The sequence below is a fragment of the Callithrix jacchus genome, chromosome 3, assembly GCF_049354715.1.
Source record: "Callithrix jacchus isolate 240 chromosome 3, calJac240_pri, whole genome shotgun sequence".
Classification (NCBI taxonomy): domain Eukaryota; kingdom Metazoa; phylum Chordata; class Mammalia; order Primates; family Cebidae; genus Callithrix; species Callithrix jacchus.
Genome location: NC_133504.1, coordinates 191,164,677 through 191,188,591, shown reverse-complemented (window position 1 = coordinate 191,188,591; position 23,915 = coordinate 191,164,677). Strand labels below are relative to the sequence as shown.

Sequence of the window (23,915 nt, the reverse complement as noted above, 5' to 3'; positions counted from 1 at the left end):
AGTTTGATGAAACACATGTATATAAACATCTAAGAAGCTCAGTGAACTCCAGATAAGATGAACTCAAAGAGACCCACATGGAGACACGTTATAATCAAACTTTCAAAAACCAGCAAAGAATCTTGAAAATAGCAAGAGAAATGCTACTCATTACATACAAGGTTTATTAGTCTATTTTTACACTGCTGTAAAGATACTACCCAAGACTGGATAGTTTATAAAGGAAGGAGGTTTAATTGACTCACAGTTCACATAATGGGAGGCCGCAGGAAACTTTCAATCATGGTGAAGGCACAGGGGACCTTTGCACATGGCAGCAGGGTAGAGAAGTGTGTGAGAGCCCAGGAAAAACTACCATTTATAAAACCATCAGATCTTGAGAGAACTCATCCACTATCACAAGGTGGCATGGAGGAAACCATCCCATAATCCAGTTACTTGTCACCAGGTTTTTCCCTTAACACCTGGGGATTACAGTTCAAGATGAAATTTGGGTGGGGACACAAAGCTAAACCATATCACAAGGGATCCTCAATGATTATCAGCAAATTTCTCATCAGGAATTTTGAAGGCCTGAAGACAGTAGGCCAACATATTCAAAATGCTTAAAGTAAAAAAACCTGTTAACCAAGACTCTTATATGCAGTAAAACTGTCTTTCAAAGATGAGGGAGAAATTAAGACATTCCCAGATAAACAAAAGCTGAAGAAGTTTTTTTAGCAGTAGATCTGGCCTGCAAGTAATGCTCAAGAGAGGTATTAAAGAGAAACCTTGTAGGTTGAAGTGAAAGGACACTATATGAAAGTAAATACATGGTCAGTTATAAAAATTTGTATTGGCCGGGTGCAGTGGCTCATGCCTTTAGTCCCAGCACTTTGGGAGGCTGAGCTGGGCAGATCACCTGAGGTCAGGAGTTTGAGACTAGCCTGACCAATATGGAGAAACCCCATCTCTACTAAAAGTACAAAAAATTAGCTGGGTGTGGTGGCACACATCTGTAATCCCAGCTACTCAGAAGGCTGAGGCAGGAGAATTGCTTGAACTTGGGAGGCGGAGGTTGCAGTGAGGGAGATCACGCCATTGCGCTCTAGCCAGGGCAGCAAGAGTGAAACTCCATCTCAAAAAGAATAGTAATAATAATAATAATAGGCTGGGCACAGTTGCTCACACCTGTAATCCCAGCACTTTAGGAGGCCAAGGCGGGTGGATCACCTGAGGTCAGGAGTTCGAGACCAGCCTGACCAACAAGGTGAAACCCTGTCTTTTAAAAATAATAATAAAAAAATAAAAATTCGTATTGTTGTAACAGGTTTATAACTCCATTTTTTAATTTGTTGTCTACGTGATTTAAGAGACATACATTTAAAAACCAATTACTAGTCTAAAAGCTGATGCTATTGTAATTTTAGTTTGTAAATTCTAACGTTTGTTTTCTATAAATTTAAGCTACTCATGCCTTTCTAGTTTTACTCATGAATCACTCGCTTGTGTTTTAGGGCACTCAGTATATAAAGATGTATTTTGTGACATCAGTGATTGAAAAGGATGGAGACAGAGCTGTAAAGGAGCAGGGTTTTATGTTATTGAACTTAAGCTTCTATAAATTCAAGTTAGGACATTTTAACCATATAGAGAATTGGAAAACTAGAGAAAATCGATGAAAGTTGGTTCTTTGAAAAGATCAATAAAATTGACAAACCTTTAACTAGATGGACTAGGAAGGAAAGAGAAAAGACTCATATAACTAAAATCAGAACTGGGTGTGTAAGGACATTACTACTGCTTCTAAAGAAATAAGAAAGGATTATAAGAGAGTACTGTGAACAGCTGTACTCCAATAAACTGAATAACCAAGACGAAATAGGCAAATTCCTAGAAACACAAACTAAGACCAAATCATGAAAAAAAAAGAAAATCTGAATAGACTTATAACTATTATAGAGATCGAATCAGTAAAAATCTCCCGACAGGCTGGATCCAGTGGCTCACGCCTGTAATCTCAGCACTTTGGGAGGCTGAGGCAGGTGGATCACTTGAGGTCAGGAGTTCAAGACCAGCCTGGCCAATGTGGTAAAACCTCTTCTCTTCTAGAAACACAAAAATTTGCTGGGTGTCGTGGCTTGTGCCTAATCCCAGCTACTCGAGAGGCTGAGGCAGGAGAATCTCTTGAACCTGGGAGATGGAGGTTGCAGTGAGCTGAGATTGTGCCACTGCACTCCAGTCTGGATGACAAAGTGAGACTCTGTCTCAAGAAAAAAAAAAAAAAAAATCTCCTGGCAAAGAAAAGCCCTGGACTGATGGCTTCACTCATGAATTCTTCCAAAGACTTACAAAAGAACAATCCTTCTCAAACTCTTTCAAAAAAAGAAGGGAACATTTCCAAACTCATTTCATGAGGCCAGCATCACCCCACTACCAAAGCCAGACAAGGATCCTACAAGAAAAACTGTAGACCGATATCCCTTATGAACATTGATGCAAAAATCAACAAAATACCACCTGACTTAAGGAGGGCTGACTTACAATTTTTTGGCTTAACAATGGTGTGAGAATGATACCCATTCAGTGGAAACCGTACCCATGCAACCATTCTGTTTTTCACTTCCAGTACAGGGTTCAGTAAATTACATGGGAAATTCAAATTTTATTATAAAATGGCTTTGTGTTAGATGATTTCCCCCAACTGTAAGCCAGTATAATGGTTCTGAGCACATTTAATGTAGGCAGGCTAGCTAGGATGTTGGGTAGATTAGGTATATTAGATGCATTCGTGACTTAAGATATTTCCAACTTAACAGTGGGTTTATTGGGACATAGCCCCATCGTAAGAGTGTTGCCAGACACCAAGGTTTCAGCCTAGGTCTGCTTGCTCGCTGCAGAGAAAGCCAGTCACGGAGACAACCAATATTGCCAGAGAAGAAATGTTTAATGTGGGTGACATCAGACAGGAGACCAGTCTCAAATCCATCTTCCCAGCCAACTAAAGTGGTTAGATAGGAGTTGGTGAATAGGCAGCAGGTGGTTGGATGAGAGGTCTGACATTTCATTGTAACCATGTGTGGGAAAACAGGAATTAGGGAGGGATAAGGAACAGGAGTTGGTCAGCAGGCAGCAGGTGGCCCGTCTGGTGTCCCATTGTCAGGACGAGTGATCGGGAAAATTTCAGTTCTTTGATACTATCTGGGAGAGAAATTGGGCCAGGTTCAAGTGGAGCATCTATACTAGCAAACCAAAGTGGCAGCATATTAAGAGAGTTACGCACCAGGGAAAATAACCCGAGACCTTACATTCATTGCCCTGTTTATCTGTGACTTCAGACAAAGATGAAGGCAGCTGACTATCAATATAATTTAGCTGAAATAAATAACGAGATATTTTAGGAAGAAGAACATTGAATGTCAGAAGTTAAATGTGAGATCCAAGAAGTAACGGTGAACAGACAAGGTTGTGGGTATGTGGATATGTCTAAATAAGTCAGGTTGTGTCAAGTTATGATGGATGATGAGGACTGCTTGGCAGGGAGAAGGAAGATGGAAAGGAGGAGGCATTGAATACTGATGGTCACAGGGAGCATCAGGAGTGTGGTGAAGCCAGGGTGAGCTGCTTGTTGTGTGAAGGTGGAGGGAAGAGATTTATTAACTTCAGACTTTGTCAACTATATATGTGACATCTACATGGGAAATTGCTAAATGAATAGAAGTGGAAGGTGTAACTTCCACACCATTAAAGGGTAAATAGGGGAATGAAGAAAAGACAGTTCAATAAAAGATAAGGGAGGAAGACGGGGGAAGGAGAAATAATAGTAATTAGAAAGCACAGATTAAAATCAAAATGTCAGTAATCACAATATATGTAAGTGGCTTAAATGTGTAAGACTAAGATTCATAGTAAGTAGGACAGGCTCCCACAGGCCTTGCACACCAGGGTGAAGGAGGAGCCCTTAATGTTTGAGTTCTTGGGGTGGAGGAGACACAGGAGACACATGGAGAGGAAGAACTGGATAGATGCACATCTGACAGTTTGGAAAGATCCTAAAAGTAGTGTTCAAAGAAAAGACTAAGAGAATGTGATTCACAGTCAAACAAATCTATACATAGGATTCTGGTAGCAGATGGCGGCTGCTCATTTCCAGAGCAAAAACCGTACACAAAGTAATCTTCATTGAAGCTGCGGGACAAACAGACACATTCACTGAAAGTCCAACAAACAGGAAAGTACTGGAGACCTGCAGTGTCACGTGAGCAGAGGGAGTGCAGAGGTGGGGAGTGTGGCCTGGCAGCCAGAGCAAGCACTTGGGGCCTGCTCCAGCAGAGCTGAGAGTTTAAAGGGAGCAGTGAGAAGAGAAGGAGTGGGGAGTTCCTGGGAAGAAGAGATACCGCATCTTTGAAAGGATCACCTTCCAAAATGAAGGCCACATTCCGGAAGGCAGAGAGAAAGGAACCCGAGGCTCTGAGGGCCCACAGAGACTTGGGTTATGTGGTGAGGAGACCTCCATCAAGCTGACAGCAGTGAGGCAAACCTGGGACCCAGCCAGGACCTGCTCCAAGAAATCCAGCTTGTTCAGAGAACGAAGAAAGGGTTATGTAAGAAAACGCCAGCCAGGCACAATGGCGTGTGCCTGTAATCCCAGCACTTTGGGAGGACAGCTTGAGCCCAGCCTGGAGTTTAAGACCAGCCTGGGACAAGGTTATGTACCATTGTGCTCCAGCCTGGGCAACAGTTTCTGTTGCTAAAACAAACAGACAGACAAACAAAAATCTGACCAAAAACAGCAGAACTTCCATATAGATGGAGAAAAGCCACTTAGAAAACCTTTATCACCAAGCAGATAAAAGTTATACCCTAATATGCATTACGAATTTTTTTAAATAGGAGGATTAGAGATAGCCAGGCAGAAAGGAGAGCTAACGTGGGAACTTGTAGAACAAGGAAAAGAGAAAATTATTTTCTAAGCAAGCCTAAACCTCTAGGAACACATGAGAGTCGGAAGCACAAGAACGACACAAGGGTGGATGTGGGGAGCGAGCATGCAGCTGAAAGAACCTGGGAGAGAGGAGGAAGGAAGGAAAGAACAGAGAAGGACGAGAGAGAGGCCTTGGGCAGGGGCCTGCTGAGGAGAGACATTGTGCATGCAGGCAGGCGAGAGGATGGTTCAGGGGCCGAGTCAGATTGGGCGACGTCATAAATAGGACTACTGGATGCAACCAAGAATCCTGTAGATAACCAGTCCAAAAACCCTGAATTGCTTCTCAGGGGAGATACAGGCCAGTGCCCAGGACAGGGGTGTCTGTTCAGCCACGTGGTTCTCTGGTTGTCACAGCTACAGAGATGCAGGTTGGAGCAGGGAGAATTAAAGGAACATGTCCTTCCTGAGCCAGCTGCTAAGGAATGAGTTCCAACCTGTCAGCAGAAGTCAGGTGAAGCTCCAGCAAAAGGATAGGCAGTGGCAGCAGCTGGTGTGAGCGTGCCAGAAGGAGTGGCACACTCAGAATGTTGCTCCCACCAGAAAGGCCGTAGGAGGAGCAGGGAGAAAGGAGGGTAAATTCATCCCCAACAGCAGCAAGCCAGAGCCGCTGAGCCAGGTGGGAGTGGAAGCCGAGGCATGTTCAGGAGTAAAGGTGAGCATGGAGATCATGCTACCAATGAGAGCTGGGTTCTACGGGCACCTGAGGGGAGGGGGTCTAGGCTGATTTCAGTGTGCATAAGCAGGGACAAGGGTCTCCGGGACATTGCAGGCTGAGAAGTCACATAAAGGGCTGTCAGTGGGAGAGGACAGTCCCCAACAGCAGGAAATCAAGCAGTCCCTTGGCCACACTGTGCTTGCTTTTGTGACTTTCCTCGCTCTTCTCAGACTGTGCTCTTGAAAGCCTTCCTGCGAGCCCCGCAGCCTCCCCTCCTCTCAGCCAGTGACGTCAGTGTCGGGTGCGGAGTCAGAGCTCACTGTCACTCTGATCTGCGTTTCTCCACTTGCTTGAGAATCCGAGTGTCTTCCTGTAGGCTTGTCTGTCTGGATTTACTCCTTGCAAATTGGTTCTTTGCATTCTTTGCTGGTTTTTCAGTTGGGTGAGGTGGTGGTGGTGGTGGTTTTTTGTTTTGTTTTTTTTTTAAACGGAGTCTCGCTCTGTTGCCAGGCTGGAGTGCAGTGGCGTAATTTCAGCTCTATGCAAACTCCACTTCCCGAATTCAAGGGATTTTTCTGCCTCTGCCTCCCGAGTAGCTGGGAATACCCGGTGCGTGCCACCATGCCTAGCTAATTTTTGTATTTTTAATAGAGATGGGGTTTCACCATATTGGCCAGACTGGTCTTAATCTGACCTGGTGATCCTCCTGCCTCGGCTTCCCAAAGTGCTGGGATTACAGGAGTGAGCCGCTGCACCCAGCCAGGTGAGTCTCTTTTTTTGAGATGGAGATTTGCTCTTGTTGCCCAGGCTGGAGTGCAATGGCACAATCTCGGCTCACTGCAACCTCTGCCTCCCAGGTTCAAGCAATTCTCCTGCCTCAGCCTCCCGAGTAGCTGAGATTACAGGTGTCCAACACCAGGCCCCGCTAATTTTTTTTTGTATTTTTAGTAGAGATGGGGTTTCACCATGTTGGCCATTCTGGTCTCTTAACTCTTGACCTCAGGTGATCTGCCCACCTTGGCCTCCCAAAGTGCTAGGATTACAGATGTGAGCTACCGTACCCAGCCAGGGTGAGTCTTGGTCTTGTCCCTGAGTGCCACTAGGCTAGGCTGTTGGCGTCCACCTTTAGTTCCTGTGTTCGCTGTCATGGAGGATGCTGGGAGCTCCGGCTCCCGGTCCTGTCCTCCCTGGCGCTCACGAAGGCTCGGTCCTCTCCATGTGGTCCTGACCTGTCCTCTGTGAGCAAGAGAAACAGGACTGGTTTGGGGGTGTCCTGTCTGAGTGGACACGGGACACCACGGTTTTCAGTACGACAAGGACACAACTTGTTCAGTGTGCCTTATGATGGTGAAAATTCCCTTTAAAAATAACATGAGTGATAACACTTGACCTCATCTATCACTTGGCCTTACAGGACCGTATAATTGACGCTGGCCCCAAAGGAAACTACTCTCGATTTATGAATCACAGCTGCCAGCCCAACTGTGAGACCCTCAAGTGGACAGTGAACGGGGACACTCGTGTGGGCCTGTTCGCCGTCTGTGACATTCCGGCAGGTACTAGTTCTGGGCGCCTTGTGTGGGGCTCCTGGCTGTGGGGGCAGAGTGGCCATCACTGTGAGCTGCGTGGGGCTGGACTGGAAAGGCTCTGGGGGAGGTTGGGTGCTGACGTGGAAGTCCACTTTTGATCTGAACTCTCCTTTACCAAGCAAAATGGAAAGGCCAGGGATTGAGCCAGTACAGACAGGAGAATCACAGCGTATTTTTGTTGAACTAATACATGCCCTTAGCTTTGAAGAGAAAGGTGGTTGTTTCCAGTGTGGTGTGTATCTTCTCTTCTCCCAGGGACAGAGCTGACTTTTAACTACAACCTCGATTGTTTGGGCAATGAGAAAACAGTCTGCCGCTGTGGAGCCTCCAATTGCAGTGGATTCCTCGGGGATAGACCAAAGGTCAGGCCATCACACCATCCCTCCTCCTGGCTCTCTGCTGCCATTTCACATATGTCACAGCCCTGGAGATAATGCACTTCCTCCAGCTGGCTTATCGCTGGGACAGGTGGGAGGAGGTCCCTGCTGTGGGCGGGCATGGCAGTGCCTCTCAGCAAAGGCCAACTGTTAAGAGTTCCTCACTGGAAGTGTTTCCTGGGGCTCCCAGAACAGCGCGCCACAGACGGGTTGCTTAACCAGCAGGAGCCCACTGTCTCACAGTTCTGGGGGCCAGAAGTCTGAAATCAGGGTGCGGGCAGGCTGTGTGCCGTCCACAGGCTCCTTCCCAGGCATGTGTCCTGCGCCTGGTGGCGGCTGCAGCCCTTGCTGCTCCTTGGCTTGTGGCAGCTCCGCCCCACTGTTCTCCCACGAACGCGTCTGCTGAGGTGCCCTTCTTCTCAGGGCACCGGTCCTGTTGACCGAGGGCCTGCCTGCTGCCATGTTGACCCCGTCTAAACAGATCACATTGGCAGTGACCCTATTTCCAAATAGAGTCACCTTCCAGGTTTCCAGGAAGAACAGATTTGGGGGGCACTCTAGCACCCCTACTCTGTGCTGCATAGAATCTGGGCCTGAAAGCCTGGTGGTGGTGCCCCCTTGGCCCTAAGCCGGTGTCTGTCCTCAGCCACATTGCTGAAGTTCTCAGGCCACTGCTGCCCGCCTGTACCCATGTTCCTGTGGAGTTTCCTAATGAGGAGAGCCCGGGTGGCAGGCGGTGGGAGTTGTTCTGCCTGTGGTGACCTCCTTGGCCCCATGGGTCCCATCAGCAGATCCCGGGACCGCGTGTCTGCTGAGATGCGTCATTGCCGGCTTCCCACAGAGCTCACTCTAGTCACATTCTTTGTTCGGCTTTTTCACGCTTGGTCGAGTGAGTCTAAGGATGTCAGGGGAGCGCGAGCTCCCCCCTGCTTAGTGTCAGGGCACCTGCAGAGATCTCTGAAGCTCCCGGATCGTGAGTTGCTCTTCTGCCCTATTTGCTTCAGCCTGTGTAATGTTTTCCGGTGATCTGTGCTTAATTCTTGACTCTAGACCTCGACGACCCTTTCTTCAGAGGAAAAAGGCAAAAAGGCCAAGAAGAAAACCAGGCGGCGCCGAGCAAAAGGGGAAGGGAAGAGGCAGTCGGAGGATGAGTGCTTCCGCTGTGGCGATGGCGGGCAGCTGGTGCTGTGTGACCGAAAGTTCTGCACCAAGGCCTATCACCTGTCCTGCCTGGGCCTAGGCAAGCGGCCCTTTGGTGGGTGTGCAGCCTCGTGGCGGCTCGGGGCAGTATCTATGTGCTGGGCTCCTGACGGCGGATCTTGCCGCTCTTCCTGCTGACCAGGCCTCATCTGGGTGCTGGTGCATCAGTCACTCGTACAGCAAAGGCCCTGATCTGGGGTGGCAGAACCTTTGTTTGTTTCACCAGCCATACATTCTAGATCTCTGCATCGAGCAGAGAAGATGTGTTGTGGCAGGGAGGCCCCAGAACCTCCAGGAGGGGTTCAGGCAGCCCGAGGCCCAGCTGCAGAATTAGGGCCCTCATCCATGCTGTGGGGCAGGGCAGCCAGAAAGGAGGTGGCCCTGGGAACAAAGCCCTTCCCAGGAGAAGGGCCACTGCAGCAGCCTGGCACCTGCATTTCCCTGGCAGCCCAGGAGGACCTGGCCTGGGTGCACCACACTGGGAATGGTAGGGCCCAGAGTCCCCATCCCAGATGCTTAGGGCAGGCTATCCCCAGAGATGGCACTATGCGCCAGAGGATCTGCTGGTTGATGAAGGAGCTGCAGATTTGGCTGTTTGAGGGAAAGTGGAGTGGGCTCCACCTCCCAGCACCACGCTTTTCAGAGATGACAGGTGTCAATGGGAAAACAGTAGCGTCTCATTCCACTTGGTGACAAGACAGTCTGAGAAATGGGTTGTCCGATGACTGGTGCTGTGCAGACATCACGGCTCACACTGTAAGGGTGCACCCGTCTCTGCTAGTCTTGCAGTGTGTTGCTGACGCAGGTGTCGCCATGGGCTCATGACTGTAATCGCAGAAGAAAAATTAAAAGGCCCTTATCCAGAATAACAAACCTAAAAGAGGCCGGGCACAGTGGCTCACGCCTGTAATCCCAGCACTTTGGGAGGCCGGGGCAGGAGAATTGCTGGAACTGGGGACACGGAGGTTGCAGTGAGCCAAGATAGTGCCACTGCACTCCAGCCTGGGCGACAGAGCAAGACTCCATCTCAAAAAAAAAAACTAAAAATCCAGGCCAGGCACGGTGGCTCCCCAAAAGAGGCTGGGTGCGGTGGCTCACGCCTGTAATCCCAGCACTTTGGGAGGCCGAGGTGGGTAGATAGTTTGTGGTCAGGAGTTTGAGAGCAGCTTGGCCAACATGGTGAAACTCCGTCTCTACTAAACATACAAAAATTAGCCGGGCATGGTGGCATGTCCCTGTAATCCTAGCTACGTGGAAGGCTGAGACAGGAGAATCACTTGAACCTGGGAGACGGAGGCTGCAGTGAGCCAAGATCATGCTACTGCTCTCCAGCCTGGGCAACAGAGCTAGACTCCATCTCAAAAAAAAAAGAATTCAGATGTTTGTGTGAAATATATTTTTGTACAGTAAAGATGACACACAATAGAGAAAAGTGTTTGCAGTGGGTGTGACAGGGTGAACCCTAACCTGACAGAGCCTTTACAGATCCAGGCCAGAAGGAATACCCAAGTTGAAAATCAGTCCCTTGGGAGAGGGCAGATTGGGGCGTCAGAGCCAGGCATGATACGAGCAAAGCAGCTCCTGCCTGTCCACGCAGGGCTGGGGGACACGCCTGCACTAGGTGCAGCTCCTCTCTCACTAGCTGAAACAGAGAGAAGCTGGCAGGTACTGTGGAGTCAACAGGCCCCACCAGGGAGCCCGCCCGGGCTGTTGGCTGGACCCAGAGCTGTTCTAATTTGTGTCCATTTGACCTGACGGTTTTCAGTTATCTTCAACCATGGGAATGTTGAAGTCATGATTCGGTCACTTCTGTGTCTCATATTTGTGTTTTGTTGCAGGGAAGTGGGAATGTCCTTGGCATCATTGTGACGTGTGTGGCAAACCTTCGACTTCATTTTGCCACCTCTGCCCCAATTCGTTCTGTAAGGAGCACCAGGATGGGACAGCCTTCAGCTGCACCCCGGACGGGCGGTCCTACTGCTGTGAGCATGACTTGGGGGCAGCGTCGGTCAGAAGCACCAAGACTGAGAAGCCCCCCCCAGAGCCAGGGAAGCCGAAGGGGAAGAGGCGGCGGCGGAGGGGCTGGCGGAGAGTCACAGAGGGCAAATAGCGCCAGGCAGCAGCTTGGCCAGATCCAGGGGCGGTGCAGGGTGGCCGGCCCTGCCTGCGGCAGAGGGCGAGCGTGAACTGGCCCAGAGGACCCAGCTTGAGCCTCCAGGACACACGTACAGGCCTCCTCGGGAGGGAGCGCCTCCCCACCACTGAGCCATCCTCGGCAGCATCTGCTGCGTCTGCACTGATGACCGTCTGAGCCCAGCTCAGCGTTCCTGGACAAACAGCCTCACTCCTCAGAGTTACCGCCACACTTGAATTTCTCAGAATGTCAAGGTTCCCTCCCGCTCTTTTTTTAGTTTAAAGTTAATTGGCATATGAAATGTTTTAATCTCCTCTGAAATGTGTAGCGTAGGCTTTTCCCGAGGGTCGCTAGGAACTCGGCTTCGCGTTGCTCTGCTTCCGCTTTCAGCGCCGTTGCCACTCAGGAGAGGCCGGGTGAGGCCCGACCCTGGATTCCTCGAAACCGCCGTTGTGATCCTTACTCTGCTCTCTGGAAATGGCTGTATCATTTTTTTGTACTAATGTGAATTATTCCTCAGAAATGCTTCTTTTCCATCCTCGTGAGAAGCTGGCCCTGCAGGTGGTGGCAGCAGAGGTGTTGTCACATTTCCTCCTTCTTCTCCTCACGGATTTAAGTGAAATGCCGATAACACGTCCACTTTCACCGTGTGGTTCACGTGGAGCACTTTCGAGGGCTGGCGGGCCAGGCCACTTTGCCCCCAGGCCTGTCTTCTGAACTCACTAGGTTCTTATCTACATTTGGGGGAGAAGTTTGTATATTTTTTCATTTGGCTTTTCTTTACCAGTTTCTGATTTTTATTCTCAATATATTTTTGCTAAACCTATTTCACAAATCACCACCGACTGAAATGTGTGTTTACTGACGCGACCTTGAGTTCCATGGCGAAAGGAGTGCCTTCTGCAGGGCCCAAGACCGCAGTCTGCTCACAGCACAGGAAGTGACAACTCAGGGAGCCCCATAGGGCGCTGCAGGCCCAAGCCCCAGGGACCACAGCACGGGTCTAAGGAGAGGCCCGGAGTGGCTTCCATCTCAGCACTCCGTGGGTCTGCTGATGGAAGACACACACTCTGCTGATGGTGGTCGCCCTTTGCCAGGGCGCCCACTAAGAAGTGTGGTCGTGGGGGTGGAGGCTGGCCTGGTGGGCATGTGTGCCTTGCATGTCTGGGCACTGGTCGAGGCCCGGTCTGATACCCTCCCCCTGTGAGATTTCAAAAGGGTCCAGCCCTACAAAGAGACCCATCTGAGTACTTCCTGTGTTGTAAGACTTGGTTCTTTTCTGAGGGACCCTTGGCCCTGGGAAGTCTGGCGTACCCTGAGAAGGGGTCACCGTGTGCTTTGCCCGCGTGCCCTGAGGGGCTGCTGCTTTCCGGTGCAGGGGAGGGAGAGAACATTCAGCAGCAGGTGCTTTTTATGGCTTTTTCTTCTAAAAATAACCTAAGGAGGACACATCCATGTTGCAGAAAAGTTTACAAAACTCTTGAAAACTTCTGCTGGGGTCTCCCGTTCATTTTCTGTGTCATCTTTTATACCTTGTCAACCTGCAGTGTCTTTGGACCTGAAACCAGCTGCTCTGTGGTTTTTTGACCTGCAAGTGTGGGGTGGCCCTCTGCAGCTCCCACGCCTCCCTGAGCACTGATTGGAAGTTTCACTGGCTGGTGGCTGTCCCTTCTCCCATCACGGTCCCCAGCAAAGTTAACTACACAGAGGACCCAGAGGAAATGAGCCGTGTGGCCTCTGAGGTGCACTCACCAGTGAAGACGGGTGGGAGTGCTTTCCAGTTCACGCTAGCGTCTCTCAAACTGTCCTAAGAAAATACTGGATCAGCTCATACATTTATGCTCCTTATGCCCTCACTTGGAAGGCTGTTGCAGGGAGAGGCCGGGCAGTGTCCCCACATGTGTGTGGCCCTGGCCTTTGGAGTCTAAGTCCCCAGGGCCCCGCTGTCACTTGCCCAAGAGATCCTTTCCAGCAGCTAAAGGAACTAATGACCGCTTATGTGAAAACATCAGAACCGGCTTTGCAGGGCACTTTGGGGCACAGATAGTAACTTATTTCTGTTTGACAGAAGTAAAATCTTACGACTTTTAGTCACTTAGATAATACTTCCAAATTGTGATCTTTCTTAAGGAAATACTGCAAAAATTATAAATACGGTTCCTCCCTCTGTCCAAAAACTTAAACTAACGAACAAATAACACTAACTTTGAATGTCTCTAGAATACCAGGTGGTGACTCGGCGAAACCAGACTGGGGTAGTGGCCCGAGCCTGCAGGGCTTCTCTCTGCTGGGGCTCACCAGGCCCCCGGCTGTGACCGTGGACGTGCCTGGCGCTCGGCCCTGCGCAGCTGTGTTCTGAGGACGAGGTGACTTCCTGAACTTCACTTCTGTCATTCATGTGAGGCAAAACACAAAAACTGCCCCCACCCCTCAGGATTCCTTGGCATCTGAAACCAACCAGGATCTGCACCTAAACCCATATCCACCCGCGTGTCCTCACAGGGGATGTGTCTGATTGGGCAGCTTAGAATGTCACCTGTGGGGAAGCTCCTCAGACACCTCAAGTGAGGACCCAGCTGTCGGTCCTCAGGCCAGCCTTCCCGGTGACGCCCATCCGCGGCTGTCTGGGTCCCCTTCAGTGTTTGTCTTGACATTAAACCCCAATGTGTGCAGTGCCCACCTTCCAGAACTACCTTATTTTCAAGAATTAAGCCTGTTTTATAAGTAAAGTTAATACAAATGACTGTCAGTTGCCAAATATCTTTCCTGTGAGTGTAGTTGGCTGTTGTTAGTGGGTAGATAAAATGCTGTGTCCGTGGGTGTCATGGCGTCACCGCACTCCGTTGAGGTGCGAAATGCCCTGTCAGAAATTAAATGCAGACTGAAATGTGCCGATTGGTGTCTAAACTTCATATAAGGTCGGATCCCCTTTAGGAATACTGGGTGCTGTCACCAGGTTTGATAGTTAGACTTAAAAACTTGAAATTCACTTTTGGGGGGATATACTCAACTAGAGACTTGAGACTTGCCGGTTCGGGAAAATAGCATTTAAAGTGGAAAGCTGTGTTTGGAAAATAGTGTATGAGTATTTTTGTATTAAAAACATTTTAAAGGCTTTTTTTCTTAACTTATTTTATATGGGATTGTGTTTTTTTTCCAGTTGCTCAGCATTGCAAGGCGCTGATGGCGCTGATGCCTTGCACTCCGGAGGGGTGGGGCTCCCTGCCCTGACCGTGCCATTTTGCCTTTGTCCTGCTGGGGAGAGGCAGTGCCACCTTGGGACACAGAACAAATACCGGAAGTAGCAGGGGTGAAACGGTCTGGGGGAGAAAGAACCGCTGCTGTCCCTCAGCCCTGAGCCAGGTGGTCCCCAGGCCCGCAGCCAGGTCCAGGGAGTACCCCGAGGGCTGATCCTACCTGTTCCCCTCCCTGTGAGCCACGGTGTGCTAGAGAGCTGCCAGCCTGGGACCACCCCGTCCCGATGGCCGCTCAGGGAGGGACTGGGTCCCCAGTGCAGGGAGGACAAGCTAGCCCGAAACACAGCTATGGTGGCTTTCTTTAGAAAAGCTAAACTTTAATTGTTCAGATAATTTTACAATGAAAATAAGTACCCAAAGACCGTCTGTCTTAAATGTCCACAACTGTACAAAAGATGAATACAAAATTCCCCGGCAGGCACTGGCAGGGGATGAGGCCACCGTCTCCCACACTCTGGTGTGGCTGGGTGTCCCTGCCCACCCCCAGCATCCCCGATGCCACCTTGGTCCCCTCAACCTTGGGAGTGGGAGGGCACTGCCCCCGCGAGGGAAGGTCCTTACTCGCTGTCAGTGGGATTTCTTTAGGAAAAGACTTTTAAAACAGAGCTGTCAGTAAAATTAGGAAGTTGTAACTTTTTTGGTTAACTTACTACATTCAAAAATATAATGCTGAGTCCAAAAAGTGTCTTAAATCACGCAAAAAGGAACTCATATTAAATTTTAAAAGAAGCCCAAAACACCCCGGAGAAACGCATCCAGCATTGAAACAGGCCGGGTCAGCAGCAGGGCAGTGGCCAGGGCAGCTGGGGGGCCTCGTGTACCAGCTGTCTGCCGGCCGGGCACTTATGCCGGCAAAGCTGTCGTCCCTCGGAGCCCCCGGCTGAGGGCCTGCCATGAGGCAGGCGGCCTAGGACACGTTGGTCATGGGCTTGTACTTCTTGAAGCGCGTCCACTGGCCCGTGGCATAGTTCATCTCGAACACCGTGTCCACCAGCATGGTGGTGCTGCCCTGGCCATCCGCCTTGGGCAGGTCCTCCGTGTGCTCGCTCAGCTTGATCTGGATCACGTCCCCCTGCTCCTGGCACGGGTTCTCTGCAGAGGGCAGGGGCTGCTGGGTGGGTGTCTGGGGCCAAAGCGCCCACCCCCCCACCCGGCCCGGTGCACCCCAGCCCCTGCCGCATCCACACACCTCGGGAGCCGGCCATGAAGCCCAGGATGAGGGCTTTCTCGGGCCGCGTGACTTTGTTGGCTGTCTTGAACATCTCCTGGGCGGCGAACATCTGCTCTCGCTACAGCGGGCAGAGGGGTGTGGGTGCCGGGGCTCCGCCAGGACCACCTCCTGCCTCCCCCTCTGCAGGCACTATGGCACCCCCACCCCAGGGCATACCTACCGTGAGGGACAGGTTCTTCTTAGGCTGTTGCTGGGCAGGAGGCTGGGTCTGTGGGGCCACCATGGCCACCGGGGGTGTCTGAGTGGTAGGGGCGACAGCCGGGGGTGTGGTGGGCGTCAGAGGTGAGGTGGGGGCTGCAGGCGTGGGTGTGGCAGGGCTCAGGCCACTGTTGTACATGGATGCCCGCTGCTTGAACTGTGCCGGCAGCGTGGGGCTCGGGGCACTGGGTTCCTCTGGTGGGCGGCTGGCTTCCCGGGAAGATGGGGCTGCAGGCAGACCAGGGTCTGGTGAGGGAGCTGGACCCCCGCCCCCCGTCCCCAGACTCTAGTGCTCCTGGAGGTGACAGGCTCAGCTCCCCTTCTCTGTCCTGCTACCCTCTAATGAGAACTCCCGGTGGCCCCAGCTGGAGGAGCAAGGCCAGTAGTCTCAGGTCTTTCCAGACCCGCAGATAAGATGTCTGGACTCTGGCCAGCTGCTGGCCTGTGGTGGGTCCCCCATACCGGAGGCACTGATGGGGAGAGGAAGGCTGTGTCCGCAGGCCCAACGCCTGGCCTGAGGTGCCGTGAGCCTGGCAGTGCCTTCCATCTGGGAGGGGATGGCCCTTGGCTCCCCTCCCCACTACCCAGCAACAAGAGCTAGGTCACCTGGCAGAAGACTCCTTGCGAGCCCAATCCCCTTCCTGCCATATCCCCTGGGGCAGCTGCCTGTGCCCAGGACAGGCAGAGGGGCAAAACAGCTGGTTTAGGTCTTGGAACTTGAGCTGACTAGCAGGGCACCTGCCCCCCGCACTGGCCGAGGCAGAAGGGGGACAACAGAGATGCAGCAGTGAGAACTGCAGTCCTGGCGGCGCCTGGGGGGTGGCAGCTTGGCTGGTTTCAGGCTGGGGCCAGCAGACTCACCTGGGGGCGTCTCTGAGCTGGGGATGTAGGAGGAGGCGGGAACCACGCTGGGCGTGGAGGGCAGGTAGCTTGTGGAGGGCAGGGCAGGCTCATTGTTCAGGGACCCGAGTTTCTGGAAGACAGTTTAGGGTCCCTCCCAGAAGAGGCCCTGCTTCCAGCGCGTGCCCCTCACGGCCCACAGGCTCTGGCTGGAGCAGGACGGCGGGGGCCACTCTCCCGGGCTCCCTGGGCTGAGCAATGGGACCCCTGGCGCCCCAGCAGAGTCTGGGACTGAGTGGCTCCCGGGTAGGAGACGGGAGGGGTTGGGGAGCCCAAACTGCCCATCTCTGGGGACTGAAGGAAAGAGCAGTGCTTTTTCTTACCACAAAAGCATTGATAAAAGAAATTCATGTTAAGGAACCGGAACATGCAGCGATGCGACGGGAAGGAGCTCACTACCCAGAAGTGACCCGTGCTGTGGCTTCCTCCAGGCCCTGGCCTCAGACAACCCACTGCAGCCTGGCGCCTGCCGCCACCTCCCACCCTCCAGTGCACTGAGGCCTCTGACAGGTCCCACCCAGCACTCCCACAGGCCCGGCCAGCGCCCATTCACAGCCACCTGCAAGGCAGGTACCACCAGCCCTGCCTGATGGGACACTGACCGCAGGGGTGAGGGACTGCCCCCCCCAACAGCCCCTCCAGCAAGCATGGGGGAGGTGCCCGTGCCAAGCCCGAGGCTGATGCCCATGTCAGGGCACAGCCCGCACTGCCTCTCATATACACACACACATACATGCATACCGCACACATACGTACACATATATATTCTCCGATACCACACACAAGACTGGCCACAGTTGGAACGAGGGGTGCAGCCCTGAGCCCTACCTGTGTGGACACCAGGCCGGCCGCGTAGTCCGGGGTGGCATTCTCCACGACCGTCTCCTCCTTGGCCGGCTTCTCCACCACCTCTGCATCTGTGGACAGAACAGGCACCCTTGCCAGCGCACGGGCGCACCTGCAGGCTCAGCTCGGGGCAGCAGCAGGGAAGCAAACGGCTCCCCGGAGAGGACACCAAGGAGCCATGAGAAAAGCAGGCACCCACCCACGGAAGAGGAACCTCGAGGGGCACAGCCCTGCCAGCCAAGCACTGACATGTCCCACCCCGCCTGGGCGGGGCCCGCAGGGACCCCCACTGCCACCTCTGAGCAGGCCCCGGCACCCACCGAGAGTCTTCCTTCTCCTCTTCGCCTCTCGGCCAGCGCCAACCATATCCAGCTCGGAGATGTCCAGCAGCTGCCAAGATAAGCACAGCCCACCTTAGTGACACAGGCCTCGGGGCGCCACAGGAGCTGCGGGCGGGACAGGCCTACCTTCACGCCCCGTTCTTTCCGCAGCAGCGCCCTGGAAGGCGGGATGGGGGTCCGGTTCCCTGTGGGGCTGAAGACGCTGGGCGTCGTGGGGCTTCTGAAGGGCGCCTGCTTTGGGATGCCTTTGAGCGGGGCTAGAGGACAATGGCATCTGTCAGGGCCAGCAGCAGTGACCGCCAAGCCTCCCCACCCCTCTGAGCCCAGAATGTCCCACCCTCTTCTAGGGGAAGGCCAAAACCTCGGCAAGCAGCAGGCGGGACTCCCAGGATCCCGGACCTCAGGGAGCCGGGGGCGCCTGGAGCCACGATCTCACACTTGCCAAGGTACTAAACCGCATCGCTGGGCATCACCTCGGCCCAGCCATGGGATCTCACCAGGTGGAGGGTCTCACCAGCACTGCGGGGGCTGAGCTCCTCCTCCTTGCACCTCCATAGGCTGGGGCAAGAAGCCAGATGCCTGGGCCCAAGGGCTGCCCTCCCCAAGTCCATGCCCTTGCCCCCCAGCACCTACATGTACCCCTCCAGGGTATGCATGCATTGCTCTCATGGTGCCAAGCTGGGAAAAAGGGCACCCAAAGGACTGTGCCATCAGCACACTGGGCCAGGCTGGACACCCTGCCCAAATCTGGCCCACCCTCCCTAAGACAGCAGGTGCAGCCCTGGCCCTGGGATGCCTGGCTGGGGTGGAAAGACAGGGGTCTGCTCCAGGCAGGCAGAGGAGAGCAAGGTAGAGCTTCTGCTGCAGTGGGCAGGGACATGACCCAGGGACAACAGTCAGCAGACCCAAGAAGCCTTCCACTAGGTGCCACGTGGACACTGGGATTACAGGAGCCCCAAAACACCAAGCCAGGCTGGCCCGAGTGCTGCTTGGAGGCACCTGCACGGCTGCCTTTCCACCCCACCCATGGGTGAGTTCACCAGCACCTGTTCTACCCTCTGGCCCCCAGGTCACTATCCAGCACCCTCTGGGGTACCTGCGCCCTGCCATGGTTCCCAGGGGCACCCTGTCTTCCAGTCATCAGAGTCCATTCTGCTTAAGCTCACACCCAGGAGCACAAATCAGGAAGGGCGGATGGGGGTGTGCAGCGAGTGCAGCCCCGGCTGAGCATGGCCACACCCTCCCTGCAGAGCCACCCAGGGACACTCGGAACCCAAGAGCAGCTGGGAAGGTCAGGAGCCGCTGCTGCTGCTGCCGCCGCCAGCAAAAGAACAGGGGACAGCGCCATCCTCAGAACCCAGCCTTTCTGCCTCAGCGCCCACGGACCCTCCCAGGGCACTCCCCAAGGGGAAAAGCTGGTGAAATGGCCCCGGCGCCTCTGATTCCCAAAGCCAAGCACAACTTCCCTAACACCGAGAGACATCGCCAGGCCAAGCCCTCAGCTCCGCCCCAAAAGCCAGGCTCGCTGCACCGGGGGCCTTACTGGTGGTGTCCATCTTCCGCAGCAGTCCCCGGCCCTTGGCGTGGAAGGGCACCCCGGCGCTCCGCTTCAGCTGCTGGGCGGTCTCCGTGGCTGTAAGGAGGAGGTCACGTGTGTCAGGGATCCTCAGGGCAGGAGCCCTCAGCCCTCGTAAACGAACCTCCGTCAAGCGGATTCGCCCAGTGGCCTGAGCCGTGAACACTGCGTTTACTCTAAATGGGCAGCCAGCAGACCAGAGCTTGGTGCCAGCTCACACATATGAGTCAGAGACTCCCTTGGGTGAGCAACTTCCAGCAGCTGGGTGGCTGTGTGCACCTCCCAGGACCCCAGGGCAGGGGGAGGTGGCAGAGGAGGAGTTGAGGGGCCTCATGGGCACCCTCAGCCGACTGGGGCCTACCCCCAGCCCAGTGGGCGTGCCGTTCTCGCTGAGGGTCAGCAGGCATGGTCTAGACAGAAATATGAGGAAGACACAAACAGATTTTCCTGACTTGGCTCAGTGAGGCTGAAGGGTCAGGGGACACTGAGTGCCCACAGCAGCCTCCAAAGGGTACAAGTTCTACCGTGGGGTGTGGCCCAAGGGGCCAGCAGAGTCCTTCACAGGCTGCCCAGGGGGCCTGGGGCTGCACTGAGCCTCCAGGACACGTTGGGCCCCAGCTGCTACACATTCCAGCCAAGGGTAACACACCGCGGCTGTCAGCCTTTCATTTGGATTCTCTGAAAACGGGGTGTTGATGTACATCACAAATATTAATTCCGTCACATTCAAAAGAAAAGGGTTTACTGAGATCTCTGTTGTGCTAGATGCTATCTGGGAAAAGGTTATATGAAGTGATTAAACAGCTTCCAAGTCAAATGGAGATCCCTGGTAACTCAAGAAGATAGCACCAAGAGGGTAAGGACGGTGCCCTCCAGCCATTCCCTCCCCATCCATTCCCTCCAGCCATTCCCTCCCCATCCATTCCCTCCAGCCATTCCCGCCCCGGCCATTCCCTCCCCATCCATTCCCTCCCCGGCCATTCCCTCCAGCCATTCCCTCCCCATCCATTCCCTCCATCCATTCCCTCCCCAGCCATTCCCTCCCCATCCATTCCCTCCAGCCATTCCCTCCCCATCCATTCCCTCCAGCCATTCCCGCCCTGGCCATTCCCTCCCCATCCATTCCCTCCCCATCCATTCCCTCCCCGGCCATTCCCTCCCCGGCCATTCCCTCCCCATCCATTCCCTCCCCATCCATTCCCTCCAGCCATTCCCGCCCTGGCCATTCGCTCCAGCCATTCCCTCCCCATCCATTCCCTCCAGCCATTCCCTCCCCGGCCATTCCCTCCCCGGCCATTCCCTCCCCATCCATTCCCTCCAGCCATTCCCGCCCCGGCCATTTCTTCCAGCCATTCCCGCCCTGGCCATTCCCTCCAGCCATTCCCGGCCATTCCCACCTGCGCCCACACTCCCAACAGCATGACTCAGCTGCACAGAGTTCATTTGGTAACAGGGATTAGAGATGCTTTAACCTAAAATTCTGAAGTTTTTTTTTTTTGAGATGGAGTTTTGCTCTTGTTGCCCACGCTGGAGTGCAATGGTGTGATCTCAGCTCACTGCAACCTCTGCCTCCCAGGTTCAAGCAATTCTCCTGCCTCAGCCTCCCAAGCAGCTGGGACTACAGGCGTGCCACACCTGGCTAATTTTTGTATTTGTAGTAGAACGGGTTTCACTACGTTGGCCAGGGTGGTCTCGAACTCCTAACCTCAGGTGATCTGCCCACCTCGGCCTCCCAAAGTGTTGGGATTACAGGAATGAGCCACCACCCCTGGCCTAAATTCTGGGTTTTAAAGCATGCTTTCAGAACACAAAGTTTAATACAGAAATAAATAAACTTCTAACAAAAAACTTGATGCAGAAATTTATCTTTTTTTTTGAGACAGGGTCTCACTCTCTCCCAGGCTGGACTGTAGTGGTGCCGCTCACTGCAGCCTCAACCTCATGGGCTCAGGTGATCCTCCTACCTCAGCCTCCCGAGTAGCTGAAAGCACAAGCATGCACCGCCATACCTGGCTAATTTTTTGGTATTTTGTGTGGAGATGGGATTTCTCTATGTTCACCAGGGATCTCAAACTCCTGGGCTCAAACGACCCACCTGCCCCAGCCTCCCCAAGTGCTGGGATTACAGGTGTGAGCCACCACACACCTGGCCCAGAATGCCATCTTCTTGAAGGGGCAGGCTTGGAACCTCAGAACCCAAAGAAACCTGTCACCGGAAACTCCGTGACAGCACCCGAGGGCGGCCGCGCACTCACACTTCTGCAGCAGCTCCGCGCGCAGCGTGGCACTCTTGGGTTTCCGCTTTAACTGAAAATGCTTCACTGGGGGAGTGAGGGGTCCCGCGAGGGTCGTCAGGGCATTTTTGTTCAAGTACTGGCACTCTAGTGGCAGCATGGCAGACGCTTCACACTCACCCACTGCATGATAAGAACCACAGACAGTTAGGGGCGCCCTGGCAGCTGCCCGGCCCCACACCCTCCTCAGTTAGGGTTAGGTGGTGGGAGCTTTGGCTGTTTTCAAGTCCCCTGAAGTCTCTGAGCCCAACTCCCCAGGGCTCCTGCAGATGCCCTGCAGCATGTAAGAACAGGAGTGCCTGAGGCAGGCATCCTGAGGCGGTGGTGGCACCGCAGGTATCCGAGGACCACAGGGACACAGACAGTGATTCCTGGAGAGCTCCAGGCACTTCTAGAACATGAAATGTTGATGGGTCCCCCCCGCAAGTAAGAAAGAGCCCCTGTCTGTGGCTTCTCTCTTCCGGTCCCCAGGGCGGCCAGGCCAATGGTTTCTCCTGGAATCCCAGCCCTCATCAAAACTGCCCACATCCATTTCCTGAGTCTTCACAGTCACTTGGGGTTCAGAGCCCAGGAACAGCCCCATGAGGGACAGGGGACCTCCCACCTGAACTGGCCATGTGCCCCGCCTGGAGAAAAAGCACAGGCAGGCAGAAGAGAGTTCACCACCCTTGGCCTTCCTGCCTGTGGGACACTCTCGAGAGATGCCAGCGGGGTGGGGTGGGGTGGCCCTGTTCAGACCACTCTCCAGAGGCAGCTGCACGGTGTGTGCGCCCTCACAGCGGGGAAAGGTGCCTGGCAGGGCCCCTGCAGGAGCGTGCAGCCTCCATGTCTCCACCCTACAACCCTGTCTCTCTGGGTGCTGCCCTTGAAAAAAGTTGGGGCACAAAGTTTGGGCTCCGAGGGGCCAGTTCCAATTGTCCAAAGCTGGAGGGAAATTCACAAGAGCACCAGCAACCCATCAACGGCTGTAATGGATGTCCTTCCAAGGCATCTACGAATTGTTTTTTTTTTTTCGTTTTTTTTCTGAGATGACGTCTCGCTCTGTCGCCAGGCTGGAGTGCAGTGGCACAATCTCAGCTCACTGCAACCTCCTCCTCCCAGGTTCAAGCGATTCTCCTGCCTCAGCCTCCTGAGTAGCTGGGACTACAGGCACGTGTCACCACACCTGGCTAATTTTTTGTATCTTAGTAGAGACGGGGTTTCACCATGTTGGCCCGGATGGTGTCGATCTCCTGACCTTGTGATCCGCCCGCCTCGGCCTCCCAAAGTGCTGGGATTACAGGCGAGCGCCACCGCACCTAGCTGTTTTTTCTTTTTTTAAGAGATTCTCACTCTGTTGGCCAGGCTGGAGTGCAGTGGTGTGATCATGGCTCTATGCAGCCTTGGCCTCTCAGGCTCTTTTGCAGAGATGGGTTCTTGCTGTTTTCCAGGCTGGTCTTGAACTCCTGGCTCAAGTGATCCACCCACCTCAGCCCCCAAAGTGCTGAGGTTGTAGGCATGAGCCACAGAGCCCAGCCTTGTGAATATTTTCTAAGTACGTTCCAGTTCACATTCAAACAACTGAATTGTTGAGATTTTCAACATGCACTTCTGAGCATCCACTCTGGGCAATGTTCTGGGCCCTGGAATCTAGGATCTGAAGATACAACCTGAATGGGTGGAGCCCCTGCCCTCATGGAGACGACAGGGAGAGACCACGGAGTGACGCAGCTCCCACTGACGGGAGCAGTGAGGAAAGGGCCTGCGGGCTGTTGTGTTTTCTGGCAAAAAGTCAGGCCGCAGCTTAGGCGGAGGACAGTGTGGACAGTTGATATTTTAGGGACCAGGATACACAGAAACAACATAACCCTCTAAAAATCAAACTCATTTTGGGAAAAAATTGTTCCAGAAAGATCCATTTCCCTCCTCCCAACATGAATTAAAGCGACACAGCATACCCTTTTCTCTAAGTTCTCCTAAAATATCCTGAACGTTGGGATTCTGCTCCTCCAGCTCCAGGTTAAGCGAGCCTGTGTCGGGAAAGGACTTGAGGATGTCGGCGACCATGAGCACCCAGGGGTCCGAGTCGAGGCTGGCGAGCTGGATGATCTCCATCAGGGCGCCCTTCATCTGCAAGAGAGGGTGCTGCTGGTGCCACCGTGCCCCGCCCACTTCCGAACCCACTCCCTGCTGAGCTTCCAGATGGGCACTGGGCAGTGGCCGGGGTCTCTGGCAATCGTCAACAGCACTCCTCCTGGGGGGTCTCTTTCCCCTGTGCCCCCCCACCTCACCCCAGGGCCACCCTGCTTCCCTGAGCTGCCACTGACTCTGCCAGGTTGCAAGACCCGGGCATCCAGTACCACCCCCCAACC

General features: G+C 53.6%; 2 protein-coding genes and 1 non-coding gene across 14 annotated transcripts in view; 2 read left to right on the top strand and 1 right to left on the bottom strand.

Annotated features, from left to right (window-relative positions):
- NSD2 (nuclear receptor binding SET domain protein 2) overlaps positions 1–14,036 on the top strand; it is a 104,075-nt gene extending 90,039 nt beyond the window's left edge. For 6 of the 7 annotated variants that reach the window (XM_078367718.1, XM_035294300.3, XM_054253644.2 and 3 more), the window contains 4 exons: positions 7,036–7,177; positions 7,466–7,572; positions 8,638–8,842; positions 10,626–14,036. In XM_078367718.1, coding sequence (XP_078223844.1) covers positions 7,036–7,177; positions 7,466–7,572; positions 8,638–8,842; positions 10,626–10,897 — 726 coding nt within the window. In that variant the 3' untranslated portion in view covers positions 10,898–14,036. The remainder of the gene's footprint in view (positions 1–7,035; positions 7,178–7,465; positions 7,573–8,637; positions 8,843–10,625) is intronic. The other variant, XM_035294305.3, reaches the window with a different exon arrangement.
- LOC118152601 (small Cajal body-specific RNA 23) lies at positions 6,812–6,936 on the top strand. Its single transcript, XR_004741344.1, has one exon.
- A 438-nt stretch (positions 14,037–14,474) lies between the features above and the next one.
- Positions 14,475–23,915, bottom strand: part of NELFA (negative elongation factor complex member A) — a 36,171-nt gene continuing 26,730 nt past the window's right edge. For all 6 annotated transcript variants that reach the window (XM_078367729.1, XM_035294310.3, XM_054253647.2 and 3 more), the window contains 10 exons: positions 23,502–23,673; positions 21,526–21,687; positions 19,238–19,327; positions 17,821–17,951; positions 17,674–17,743; positions 17,336–17,424; positions 16,469–16,580; positions 15,570–15,835; positions 15,368–15,467; positions 14,475–15,270 (listed from right to left, as the gene is read on the bottom strand). In XM_078367729.1, the coding sequence (XP_078223855.1) occupies positions 15,086–15,270; positions 15,368–15,467; positions 15,570–15,835; positions 16,469–16,580; positions 17,336–17,424; positions 17,674–17,743; positions 17,821–17,951; positions 19,238–19,327; positions 21,526–21,687; positions 23,502–23,673 (1,377 nt within the window). In that variant the 3' untranslated portion in view covers positions 14,475–15,085. The remainder of the gene's footprint in view (positions 15,271–15,367; positions 15,468–15,569; positions 15,836–16,468; positions 16,581–17,335; positions 17,425–17,673; positions 17,744–17,820; positions 17,952–19,237; positions 19,328–21,525; positions 21,688–23,501; positions 23,674–23,915) is intronic.